The 13,028-nt window shown below is 33.7% G+C and overlaps 1 protein-coding gene across 1 annotated transcript in view; it reads right to left on the bottom strand.

The window, feature by feature from the left end:
• Positions 1-13,028, bottom strand: part of LOC105248604 — an 84,307-nt gene that overhangs the window by 22,163 nt on the left and 49,116 nt on the right. The window contains exon 5 of the mRNA XM_025409211.1: positions 1,094-1,315. Within this exon, the coding sequence (XP_025264996.1) occupies positions 1,094-1,315 (222 nt within the window). The remainder of the gene's footprint in view (positions 1-1,093; positions 1,316-13,028) is intronic.

Genomic DNA, 13,028 nt, shown 5'->3' on the forward strand with positions numbered 1-13,028 from the left:
ACAAATGGACCTCCCGACGTCAAGATTAATTAGTCATGGAAATAATAATTTACCTCGTCACGCGCATGTAATTACAACGCAATTATGCGGTTATTTATAAACGGGCAGAATTAATCAGCTGCTCGGATGTGTCTCGGAACGAAGGAACATGCCGAAATAAATATTCATAATATGTGGAAGCGGAGAAGTCAACTCTAATCGTCTTTAATACACTCGCGCGGATTACCTGTGTGAATGCAACTCCCGCTTGATATGAATGTCTGACGTGTGTGACATGCATTTGATGCACGATGGTCGGTATTTGTATCGAAATGATGCAAAAAATACGAATCATGCGAGATACATGCAAAAATTTCGCGCATGCCATTCAGATATTGAAGTATTTTCGGAAATATTGCAAAGCGAAACATCGAAAAAATTATATTCTTTATTTTAGAAAAAATTTCCTCTAAATCTTTGCTGTAAAAATATTCTAAAAAATTCAGAATAATCCTCTTTAAAAGTCTTTTATTAAGCTAGATTGGGTCTCTCGTTAAGAATGGTACATGAAATAAAGAATATATTTTAAAGAGAGAAACTATTATTATTATTAGAGAGAAATCCTCTCAGTTTTAGAACATACACTTGGCGCTTATTTAGTAAGAGATATTTTGCAGATTAGTGAATTATTCTATAATGTAGAATATAATTTTTTCGACGGAAAGATAGATTTTTTTTGTACGCGCTTGCTTGTTAAAAAATATGGCAGATAATAATTCCATTGAATCGAAAAAGCGGAAAACACATTTATATATTCCTCTTCTAATCATTATACCGTAAATATAGATCATATTTTTCTCATTTCGAAAAAAGTGGTTTGCTGAAAAAAAATTCTTTAAAAAGAAACATTTTGTAGGAGAAGAATTTAACATTTTTAGACCGTGCTAAAGTACACTTGATATTACATTTTTTTAAAATACACGATCCACCGTCATGCATGATTAAAATGCAACAAATTCATGCTGCGTGCATGTTAGAATGCGTCTTCGCCGCCATCCATGTCGTGCATCGCTGCCGAGTAACACGAGGGGGAGGCTCTGCTACCGGTACTCACCGTCGTTGTTGGTCCGCGCACGAGGCGGGGACGAGCTGACGGTCGGAAGATTTCTCGAAACATTGTCCCGGGGCTGCGGCTGCGGTCCTTCGAGATTCGGGCTCGGGCTGAATTCCGTCCTGAAGTCCACTCTGTCGAAGCCCTCCTCGAACTCGGATATCAGCTCCCTCTCGTCCGGCTCGACCTCGCCTATGTATTGCTCCCGTAGCACCGATCTCGGAACTGGAACGGAAAAAGCGAGTTCGGAGAGAGTTCGGAGAGAGTTCTCATCGTTGTGTAATGGACTCCATCAGCGACACATCAAATATACATGGAGGACGAAATGCCATTCCGGTACAAGATTGCCGATATAGGAAAGAATCCGGAACCGACGACCAGCGTCGAGATAAAATCATTTCCGCACCGGTATTGATTTCGGAGCTAAGAGCTTGCGATCGCTAAAATTTGAAACGGAAGATGGAACAGACGATGCATGTTTCATGAATGAACATGAATGGATTAAAAAAAAATAAAATAAAATAAAATTCCTTCTTATTACGTAGAATTGCACAAGACCCAAGACGAGACAATATTCGTAAGAATATTGTATTGATATTAAAAATTTTCAAAAATTTAAATTTTGTCTTGGTCTTGAGTGAATATTGGTAACAAAAATCTCGTCTTGTATTGTCTTGTCTCGATTTTATTAACAATTTTTTATCTAATATTAAAAATTATTTAAATAATATTTAACATAATTTTTGTAATATAATTTGAAATAATTATTACTATTGTATTATATTTTAATTATAATGATTACTATGTAATCGATATAAATGCCGTCTGTTTACATAAAAAAACATTTACTGTTTCATGGAAAACAGAAATTAATAACTATTTACAGGCTCCAAGGGAATATGCAGATATAAATATTTTGGAGTAGTAAAAAAATCAAGTTCATATTTATCCCACATTGTCAAAAATGACTCGAAACATTTTAAGTTCAACCGCCTCGTCCATGCCAGTAGAAAGACTTTTCTCAATAGGAACTCTGACTATGTCAAAAAATAGAACCAGATTACAAAGTAAATCTTTAAAAGTACTAATGTGCATCAATTCCTAGGTAAAATGCTCTTTAATGTCTAAAATTTGCGAGTTTGATTTCTAATTTATAAAAATGTTATATTGTATTAATATTAAATGTTTTTAAATTTATTAATATAAATGTTTTCATTGAATAAAATTTTTTTAAATTCGTATATGGTGATTTTTTTTTATTTACAAATATAAATATTTTATTTTTTTTGAGAACCAATAATCTTGACAAGACTAATAATCTTGACAATCTTCGTCTTGATATTGTCTTGATAACTAATTAAAAATCTTGTCTTGATCTTGTCTTGAAATTCAAGACAAGACAAGACAATATCAAGACTACTCTTAGTATCTCATGCAACCCTAACCACGTATAATTTTTCTCTTCTCGCAATATTTAAATTTTAAAATAAAATCATTCATTAACATTAGTGCTATTTTATCCCGAGGGGGAGGGAAAAATTCCGCAGTTCATTCCACGCATTCTATACGCATTGCGTAGCATCGACCGAAGTCCGCGCGAGTTTGTGCGGTCAGAAGCTTCAGAAGCGGATAGATAGGCAATAGAGCGCGGATAACCGTCGATCGGATCGAAACGTAAACGTTAACGCTATGCTCGCTCGCAAATAAATCCGTTTCACGTTTGTGTGGGTGCGCGGGCGGCTAATACCAGCCAGTAATAACGTTGCATTTGCAAGCAAGCAAGCAAACGGATTCGTACAACACGTTATATCGAGTCGGAATGAAATGCTACCGATCACGATACGCAATCGTTATCGTGCTTGCTCGATGCTACCACCATTTTTCATTCGCCATAAGCGCTTGCAATAAACCTTCGCGCTCCTGGATCGTGAATCCGCGACATATGAAATAGCTGGCACGGAGCAGTCGCGAAATAACATACGTGATAGAATATAGAGTGATGTTAGCGAGTGATGTTTCGAGAAGCGCCGATTTAGTTGGGTGATTTAGCTTGAATTTTTCCACCACTAGTCTTGATATTCGAGACGAGATTTTTTATTTATTTGTTTAACAACATTTATATTAACATGGTGAAATTTTTAATTTGTTTGTTTATAAACATTTATATTAATAAACTTTGGAAAAAACAAAATAATACAATAAACAAAATAAATAATAGAGAATTTTACACAATTATTTAGCTTAACATAAAATTTATATATAATATATAATATATATAAAATTTATATATATAGTTTTCTTTTGAAAAGTAAACGAATGACAGAAATAATAATAATTGTGTTAAATTATTATATGTTATAAAGATTATATAATTATTATTTAGATTAATTAATTATTATTTTAAATTGTTTAGTATTAAATAAACATTTTTAATAAAATCGAGATATGCGACAATACGCGACGAGATTTTTACAAAGATTTGTTTTAATAAAATCAAGATAAGATTTAAGTTTTCGCAAATTTTCAATGTCAATATAATATTTTGACGAATATTATCTTTTACAACTTTAGATCGATTTATAGAAAAACAATTATAAATTGAATAATGACGAAATGATGTCAATTAAAGTACGGAAATACAATAGTCAATCATGATGATCCTGGCATATTTTAATTAAAATATAATGCTAGGATCATCATGATTGACTGTTGTATTTGCGTACTTTATTATTATATTTCGATTCGAATTCTAATATATGCTATAAAATCATAATTTTTTTATTCTCATAATTTTTTAAAATAAAAAAGAAAAAAGATAAAACATATGTTTTCTAAATTTTGGATTCTAACAATTTTTAAACTAAAATAAATAAAATAAAATAAATTTTTAAAATAAACTTGTTGCATTACTACCTAATTTCACGTGTATACAGGCGTGAATTATTTATTGACAAATATAGTAATATTTAAATTTGTTTCTATTCTATTTATATCAACAGTTATCCTCTTAAGAGATCCAAGGTCACAAAATTTCTTCAAATTTATTTATTTTATTATCATTGAAGAGGACGTTAGTCAGTGAATTAATGTGCAAAGTGTTCACTGAAACACCCCTGAATATTTTTCTTAAAATCCTATCAGATCGCTTCAAAATAATTTCCGCCCCATTTTGCCCGAAAATTTTCGCATAGTAATCTCCGAAGCGCGGATACCCGGTACAGCTGGATTAAAGGCAAATGACGCGACTATGTGAAGCGGATGGCGCGCGATGTAGCTTGTTTACTGCAATTAATAATCGTAATTTAACACCAATTTTGCAGCAGCGGTACATGGTGCATGGGTTATATCCAGTCTTGGTGTTCCACGCGTATGGTGGCCATGAACACTTTAGACCGAGCGAATACATTATGACCCGCGTCCACGTATAATGGAACGGGGAAAATGTGGAGGGCGAAGACAGGAAGAAGAGAGGATGAGATACTATAGTGCAACATTATATGCGCCAAGTATCGTGGAAAAAATATCATTTTCCTTATCACCGTAAGCATTAAACAGAGTATCATGTCGTTAATAAAGGCACTTGGGTTGAAAGCAATTTTAAAAAACCATGCCATATTAAATAAATCTTTTTAAACAAAGTACATCGATATTTTCGCGTTGTGAAAAAAAAATAATTATATCAGTTTTTTCTCGACTGCCACGGGATAGATTATATATAAACATAGATCACACTTCTCTTTCTACAAAAAATTTATTTTTCAGAAATGTTCACAATTTAAAGTGGTACCATATAATCAAATAAATGGTTTCATTATGTTTCATTTTATATTCTATTAATTAGTTAGTAGCAACAGGTAATTAATTTTTTTAATTACATGAATCGATAATTATATTAATCGACTTTTTCTCTAAAATATTAAGTAACAGTAATTAGTAGAATACTAATAAAATAAGAAAAAGAATAAACGAAATATAATTAAAATGTTCCATAATTAAATCGTTTTAAATAAATGAAACGTAATTTATTTGAATGTAAATTTATATCCAGATGTCATATGCAGATGATATGCATTTTTTAATAAATATTTAAATTTTTTTAAATATTAAATTAAAAGATATCTTTATTATATAAATTGTCTTTGACTACTCTTATCAATTTATTTAAAAACTGTTTCGAAAAAATTGTTTAAGAATTTATCAATTTTTTTCCATGCACATTTTATGTTTCTTAAATTCCATTGTTAAGTATACTTTGTTACGTATACTCTGTTAAGTATACTCTGTTAATTAATTACACGTCGCAATTTTAGATCAATTCGGCGTGTGTATCATTGTCTTTCTTTAATTTATCTAGATCGTTAATTTATATACCGATAAATTATCGAATCCGTATGCACTGAGAATAGAAATACATAGTAATGACGTGCACGACCGAGGTATAGCTTACTCGTGGCAATTAATTATAGTAATTTAATACCAATTTCGCGGTATAGCTTGCCGTAAATGCGGGTTAAATTTACTTTGTGTCGGTACACCGAAGCTTTAATCTGCGTGGATATATTAGAACTTCACAAGAGCGAGAATAATGCAACAAGGGAAATATTTGGTGAGATGCGCCATAGGATATTGCAGGTGTACGCGTAAGTTAATACAATAATTACTTATCGCGTGATCGTCTAATTATTGCAGTAGACGATCTCGTTTGTCGGAGATTATCGGTCTATCGAAGATGATAATTATAGAATAATTCTTATTAAAAAAGAGAGAGAGGAGAAACTTCGGTCGTTATTTCTTCAACACGTTGGACAATATCACGAATACCAAAGCTTATTACCGCGTACTATAGTTGCTGTTAACTTAACACAGCTCGTCGCTATAACGGGTTACAGAATGGAGGACGTTTAGCTATGGCTAGCAATAATAATTACGAGAAGCAGCAATTTACGATGCGCCAAGCTTTTACCAGCTTCGCTCTTTTGAGCGAGTATTAAGATATTATCCAGAAATTTTGTCCCTTCTTCACAAGTATCGTATCGTGATATTCATGGTTAACAAGAGCTGTATGTAAGTTAATCTAATTAATATTATCGTAACATTTAATTCTGCTTTTTAAATTTTTTAATTTTTTTCTCGAGAGACTACGAAATTTTTTTTCGAGGAAGACTACAAAATTTTTTAAATACAAATAAAGATACACATGTGCATACAATATTTCTGATTAAAGAAAGTATTTTAAGAAACGGTTCAATTAAAATAAAACAATTTATAATCTTGAATTTTGACTTTACGCAAAAAATGATCGAATCAGTATCTATTCTACTCACATTATTGAAAGATTAAATCAAGAAAGCCGAGGTGATCAAATCTTTAGACATTAGTTTCAAGTATCGTTCCGTCACGACCAGATCGTGAATCACGACGCCCGTCCCGTTGAATCGAGTGCTTGCCAGGAAGCGGCAGTAAAGCCTTCAATGAGTTAATCGTGGAGGTGAAGAGATGAGGGCGAGAGGGTCCAGGACGACAATAATTGTTCCCCAAAGTCCCATCAGTGAGATATATCGCGTAGACCTTGGCAAGGCCAGGGGCATCCTAAATTCTATGACTCTCTACGCCGCCGATTCATTAATAAGATTCTCGTAATGCGCGAAGAGCCCTTCCAATCCCACACGAGAGATTCCACGGAACCCTATAACTGGGGTAAAATTTCGACGAAATGATCAAAACATCTCAGAATCAATCCAAGTTTCCACTACTCGTCGAGAAGACAGAGATTCCGCGAATAATATAAGTAAGCAGTAAGAGGCGAGTTTATAAATGTGAAGATATCTTAAATGGGTCTTTGTATATCGATATACAAAGTAGTTCAATCGTCAATTGTCTTCTTTTCAAACAGACTCTCTTAAATTGAGTCAATGAAAATGTCATTGATTAAAGCAGCGACATTTTCATTGAAGAAACTTTTCACTGATCTTCGGAAAAAACACACTTTACTTCTCAATTTTATTTCATTAATTATGGTATTAAGATTTCAATGAAAAATCAGTTTCACTACCATTAATTAGATATTCTCATTCAGATTTCACTGTTTGTAGTGTTATATTTATAATTTTATTTACATTTATTTATATAATTTATTCATATTTAATTTATTCACAATATTGTAATATTATCTACAATATTATATCAATAATATTATCTACAATTATCTACAATATTATAATATTATTTATAATTTTAAATTTACTTTAAATTTATTATATTTATTTTTATTATAATATTATTTATTATTTTAAATTTACTTTAAATTTATTATATTTATTTTTATTGTAATATTTATTGTAATATTTTTATCGTAATATTTATTATTTTAAATTTACTTCAAATTTATTATATTTATAATTTTAATTTGCTAGTAATAATACATTGATTCCATTTAAGAGAGTAGTATTTTGAAAACTTCATCAAAATTTTAGAATTCATAATAATGACGCAAAATATATATCTAATGATTAAATTTAGCAAAGATGTTTAATTATATAAGGTAATGATTTGAATAAGCAAATTGAACAATTGGATCGTATAAAAATATAGCAAGCTAATCTGTTTTAGAACGATACGGATGAGTATTTTTTTTAGAGAATTTATTGTTTCATCCTTTCTCGTCGAGTCACTTTTCATGCATAAAAATCAATACTCAGGATGAGTACGAGTATATTAGAAGAAGACAATAGCAACGATTGTGATATAAAAAAAATCTATTTTTATCAACTAAATCCGTCAGGAGAATTGAACCGACATGTATGACGTTGTTAAGTTAAAATAAATAGCTTCCTTTATGAAATTTTAATTACCACTTTGTATTAATGTACTTCTGCTGGCAATGTTTGAAATTTCAAAATTGAATATTTCAGTAATTACGGCGCTTTAATTAAATTTTTCTCAAGTTAAAGTCGATTGCAATTTAATTGAAAGCTAAGCTTTCTTTTCACTTTTGAAACTCGCTAGTTAAATAACTCGCTAATTAAGATACCGATAACATTTTCTTATGGAAGAAAAAAAAACCAAATGAAAAACTCAACAGAAATCGCCATTGCTATAAACACTGAAATAATCTATGCGAATCTAAAGCTCATAAAAATATAAACCAAGACGTTTTTAAGACGTTTTGTATGTACAATCCCAGCAAAAAGTAGCTGAAAATCAATATTGATGAATATCCACTTTTGAGTATGAGAAATTGTGTAGAATTATAATTGTGTAGATTATAATTTGATCTACAGTGCAGAGATATATTTTTTAACATTTATTGCGTTTTTACTGAAATATTCCGAATTTTGTTAATCGAAATGATTAACTTTTGGCAGAGAATTTCGCCTTGTGACAGATACATGGCTAACTTTATTCAATTATATTTAATATCTTTTTAACCAGTTAGTACTTGTACAATATTATTTGACCAAATATTTCCTCTGTATTTAAACTTTTGCAAATTTTAAACAAATTCTGAATATTATTTCCATGTGTTTTTGTCATTTGAATCGACGTGGTTATACGTTTCCCATAGGAATACATGTTAATTCGGTGCAAATTAAAATCCTTATAACTTGTGAACGCCTTAGTGAATCGATTTAAATTTGTACTGAAGATTCTAAACACGTGTAAGGACATTCTGTACAATTTTCATTAAATTCTCAAGCTACAAAACATCCTTAAAAAACATCCTAATCTTTTTCAAAGATGTCGTTCTCTTTCAATTATTCGATCTTTCAAAGTGAAATTAGTACGTTACTCGAACAATAATCGCTTTACAATGCACATTCCGTTCTTGCAAGCGGTAAACACTTTCATTATCGCGATGAGAGCCTCCGGAGATATTCTCCGTCGTTTGTATCTGTTACGGACACTGAGCATATTCAGAGAAATCGGATATGAGACGACACTTGGTAACGGCAGGTACGCAGATGATCTTGAATGGACTGAAATGTACGCTGGCCGCGCATCCGAAATTAGGAGCATGTACGTACGGACGAAAGGACGCCTCGGTTTGCTGCTGAGCAGTTTACTTGGGTATCGCATAAGCACGTCGTTTCGTGCCTTTATCATCCCGTTCTGCCGTCAGCACCGACGCCGATGCGAAAATCACCTTAATAAGTGTCTGAAACTCCGGTGAGAGGACAAAGGGAGATACTCTCCAATTTACAAAACGGACGGGAATATCGCGAGATATTACGAGAGTTTCCGTTTCAAAAAAAAAAAAAAAAAAAAAAAAAGGAAGAAAAAAATAAGCTAAGTTTATAGAGATAGAACGGAGGAATATAATATAATTCTCGGCATATAAATTCAAATACGTACAATTACACTCGCGAGACAGCCGCGGCGTGCTTTTCGAGGAGGCAAGCCGCGGTCCATTTTAATAAACGAATTCGCGAAGAATTTTTTTTTCATCACCCCCCCCCCCTCCCTCACTCCCCGTTTCGCCCTCGGCGTCGCGCATTTAAACGCGTCGACCGTAGACGTGTCAGCTGAAAAATCCATCAGATCCGCGCACAATGCTCCCGCCCGCGCTGTGTTTTTTAATTGCGCGCAAAAAGCGAATTGAAACTCCGCGACTGGCGCGAGTCGTTTACCCCCCTCCCCCCTTCGATGCGCGCGAGAAGGATACGGGGTGACGTGAAATCCGAAATGATGAAAACGGAATCGCGGGATTCCCTTCGGAAGTGACGGGGGCGCGCGCGCGGAGGGGGGCGGTGATATAAATCTCCCCCAAGACTGACAAACGAAAAAGTTTAAACGCCGTAATCGAAAATGTAGTATGTAAATCCCGCAGTGAAACGCGAACCCCCGACGCTCGTTTATATATCGCTATCGAAAATTTCACGCCCGTCGTTTTTTGCCCAAACAACCTCCCTCGCCGTTTCCCCCCCGCCCCCCTCTGCGCCCATCGTCCCTCGTTTTGTACCGCTGTCACTGCCGGAACAGGAGAGCGTTGACCGCAGGAAATGCAAAATCGTTTTGTCACGCGAAAAAGTGCTAACCAGTCGACAATGGTGACCCTGTTTCATCGACCCACCTTTCGCGTCCCATCGCCGCGCCACATATCCTTCCACCTGCCCTCCCGCCCAATTATATTTACATAGAAATATAAAAGAGAACAGGGGAAAGGGAGAGAGAGAGAGAGAGAGATGGAAGGCGCAGCACGCGCGGATGCGGCTGCCAGGCCGATGTAAACGTGACGGTGATTAATGAAGAGCGATAGATCGCTCGCCGGAGGAGAGTCGGGACGCGCGCGATTGCGATTATTAATCGCGCGAAGCGATAAGAATAAAACGCCGATCGAGGGGGACGATTAATGTAAATCGTGGCCGAAGATTAAAAGATGTGACATGTTATAGCCCGGGTTCCTCGCGTGGCATCATCGTCAAGGAACGGATAAAACGCCCTCCGAGGGGGAGTATAATCGTGAAAAATCCACCTTCAAATTCTTCCACATTTATTCACCGAAGTATTAAATTCCTCGAAGAGTACGGAGGGACCTAATGACTCTTCTTCCGTCTTGTTAAGCGAGTCAATCATCCATCTCCATTCATCATGTCGTAAACATGTAGCTTGCCAGCCCTCGTCGCGCGTCTTCAGGTGACGCGAACGTGTGGAACATGCGTGTTATTTCAACGCGAGAGAGGAGAACCTTTTTTCATAAATATCACGCTAACACATACAAAATGTCATTTTATTTATAGTATATTATTCTCCTTCTCGGCATTATTTTCTCCTCTATTTCTTTCGTCTCTCTCTCTCTCTCTTTTCCTCGGAGCAAACCTTCCGAGATAAAAGTGTTTTTGTTCCGCTTATTCGTCATATAAATCTGGCATCGCGCCAGATCTTAAAAATGCGCTCGAGTCCTTTTCATTTACTTCTGGCTACTTTTGTTGGCTTAACAAACTTTTATGAACGTTTAAGAAACTCGACTTCCCTTTTCCTTCTTTTAGAAGTTCCTTATAAAAAACTTAATCGATTTATTCAACACAAATGTCTCTCCGAGAGATAATCATTTCATGAAAGAAATATATATATATATATATATATATATATATATATATATATATATATTATCATTTCAATTTATTTATCTATTTATTTATCTGTAATCTTTCTGCATATTTTTGTAAAGATATCGTATATATATATATATTTTAGATGGAATTTCTTCCTTCAAACGATTGAATAAAGGATTTCTCTCGTTCCTCTTATTTTTAAAAATAATAAAGCTATTTTTTAATCGTACACCACTGATACGATTTCGATAAAAGACGTGTATAGTTGTTTTATCTTATGTTAGAAGACATAAATCTCCCGTGCGTTTCTTGAGAAAAAAAAAAGAATGGATTTGAGAGCAAACTTGTAGGCATGAAAAGCAACTGGAAAATCCGATATTTATTTGTTAGTTTTTCGTTGCGGTAATGCAAACATTCTGCTGCGCACTGATTTAGAGATGCCCCGAGGGAGAGCGAAAAAGAGTGCAAAACAATCGAAAGCTTGAATTGCAATTTTCGCACAAAGGCCACGCGCGAGCGACAATATTGAGTAAAAACCGGGCTGTGGATTTGAATCTGGTCACGGAATGTATTACAATACATATATAGTATACGAACGAGTATGCAAATTCACTCGCGACTGACTATTCAGAGGCGGAGGCTACTTGTCCGAGCAGACACAGGGGCTTACTACTCGCTCATTATCTCTCCATTAATCTAAGTATCTTTAAAATAAATAATATTATTCGCGGCATTAAATAATGATGCTAATCAAATCGCTAAAAAAATACTAAACACTATTTAACTACGGAATATTTAAATATAATTTTAATTAATTTTAATTAAATTGATTTCTGATATTATTTAATTAACTAATTTATTTATACTGCCGTAAACATTACGCGAGCGTTATAAAATTTCTGTCATTTAGAAATAAATTAAATATAATGAATCGACTAATCGAAAAAGAGGGCGATTTTATATTTTCACACATGTTGCGTTACCGCTATTTATGACACGACAATAAAAACTTCCTCGAGGGTAGATTTCACGAACGAGTTGCGTTTGTAGACTAATGAGGATAATTCCACTGTTCTTAGCGTTATTTCTGAATTCCACATTGCTTTCTTTTCATTTACCTTGCTTTCTTCTCCTTTTATCTCTTGTTGTTTTCCGCTCGCACTCGAATTGTGATGTTTGCATATTGTTGTTTGCATATTCATTCCGGGTCCACATCGTTCCACAATTACTACCGGTGATATATATGTATACAGCCTTGTACTACATCCTCTCTGTCTCTCTCTGTCTCTCTCTCTCTTTCTCTCTTTTTGCCCACTGGGCGATTCGCCCGGGATTGAATAGAGAGAATATATACGAGAAAGTAGTATGCCATTGCCTGGCGCAAAAGGCCGAAGGCGGTTATTACATGAGATGCGTAATAACTTTGTAATTGTCATTGTAAAAGCACAAAGTGAACAGATATTATCAGTTCAAACCTACTGCCATATGGTCAGTTACTGTATCATGTGAATTCTGCGATTATTTATATATCTTTTATCTTTCAGCGATGCATTGTTCATTGATTGCGTGCGCAATAATGCAATAGAAATTTTGCAGATTTACAAAGAATATTTCCACGCTGCACAATTCTCGAAAAAGTTTGCAAAAATAGTGGTTGATAATTTCTTTTATGTGTAATATTTGACATGTGAAGTATATATATCTGAAAATATAATTCCTTTATGAAATTACAAAAATATATATAATGCAAAATAAAAAAATACAAAAAGAATATAAAATAAAATATAAATATATAATATTATGTAAAATATATATATATATATATATATATATATATATATTTTGAGAAATAAAAAAGTTTCTGAATAAATCAAACTTTTTAATGC

This window comes from Camponotus floridanus, unplaced genomic scaffold (genome assembly GCF_003227725.1).
Source record: "Camponotus floridanus strain SB8 unplaced genomic scaffold, Cflo_v7.5 scaffold10, whole genome shotgun sequence".
NCBI classification, from domain to species: domain Eukaryota; kingdom Metazoa; phylum Arthropoda; class Insecta; order Hymenoptera; family Formicidae; genus Camponotus; species Camponotus floridanus.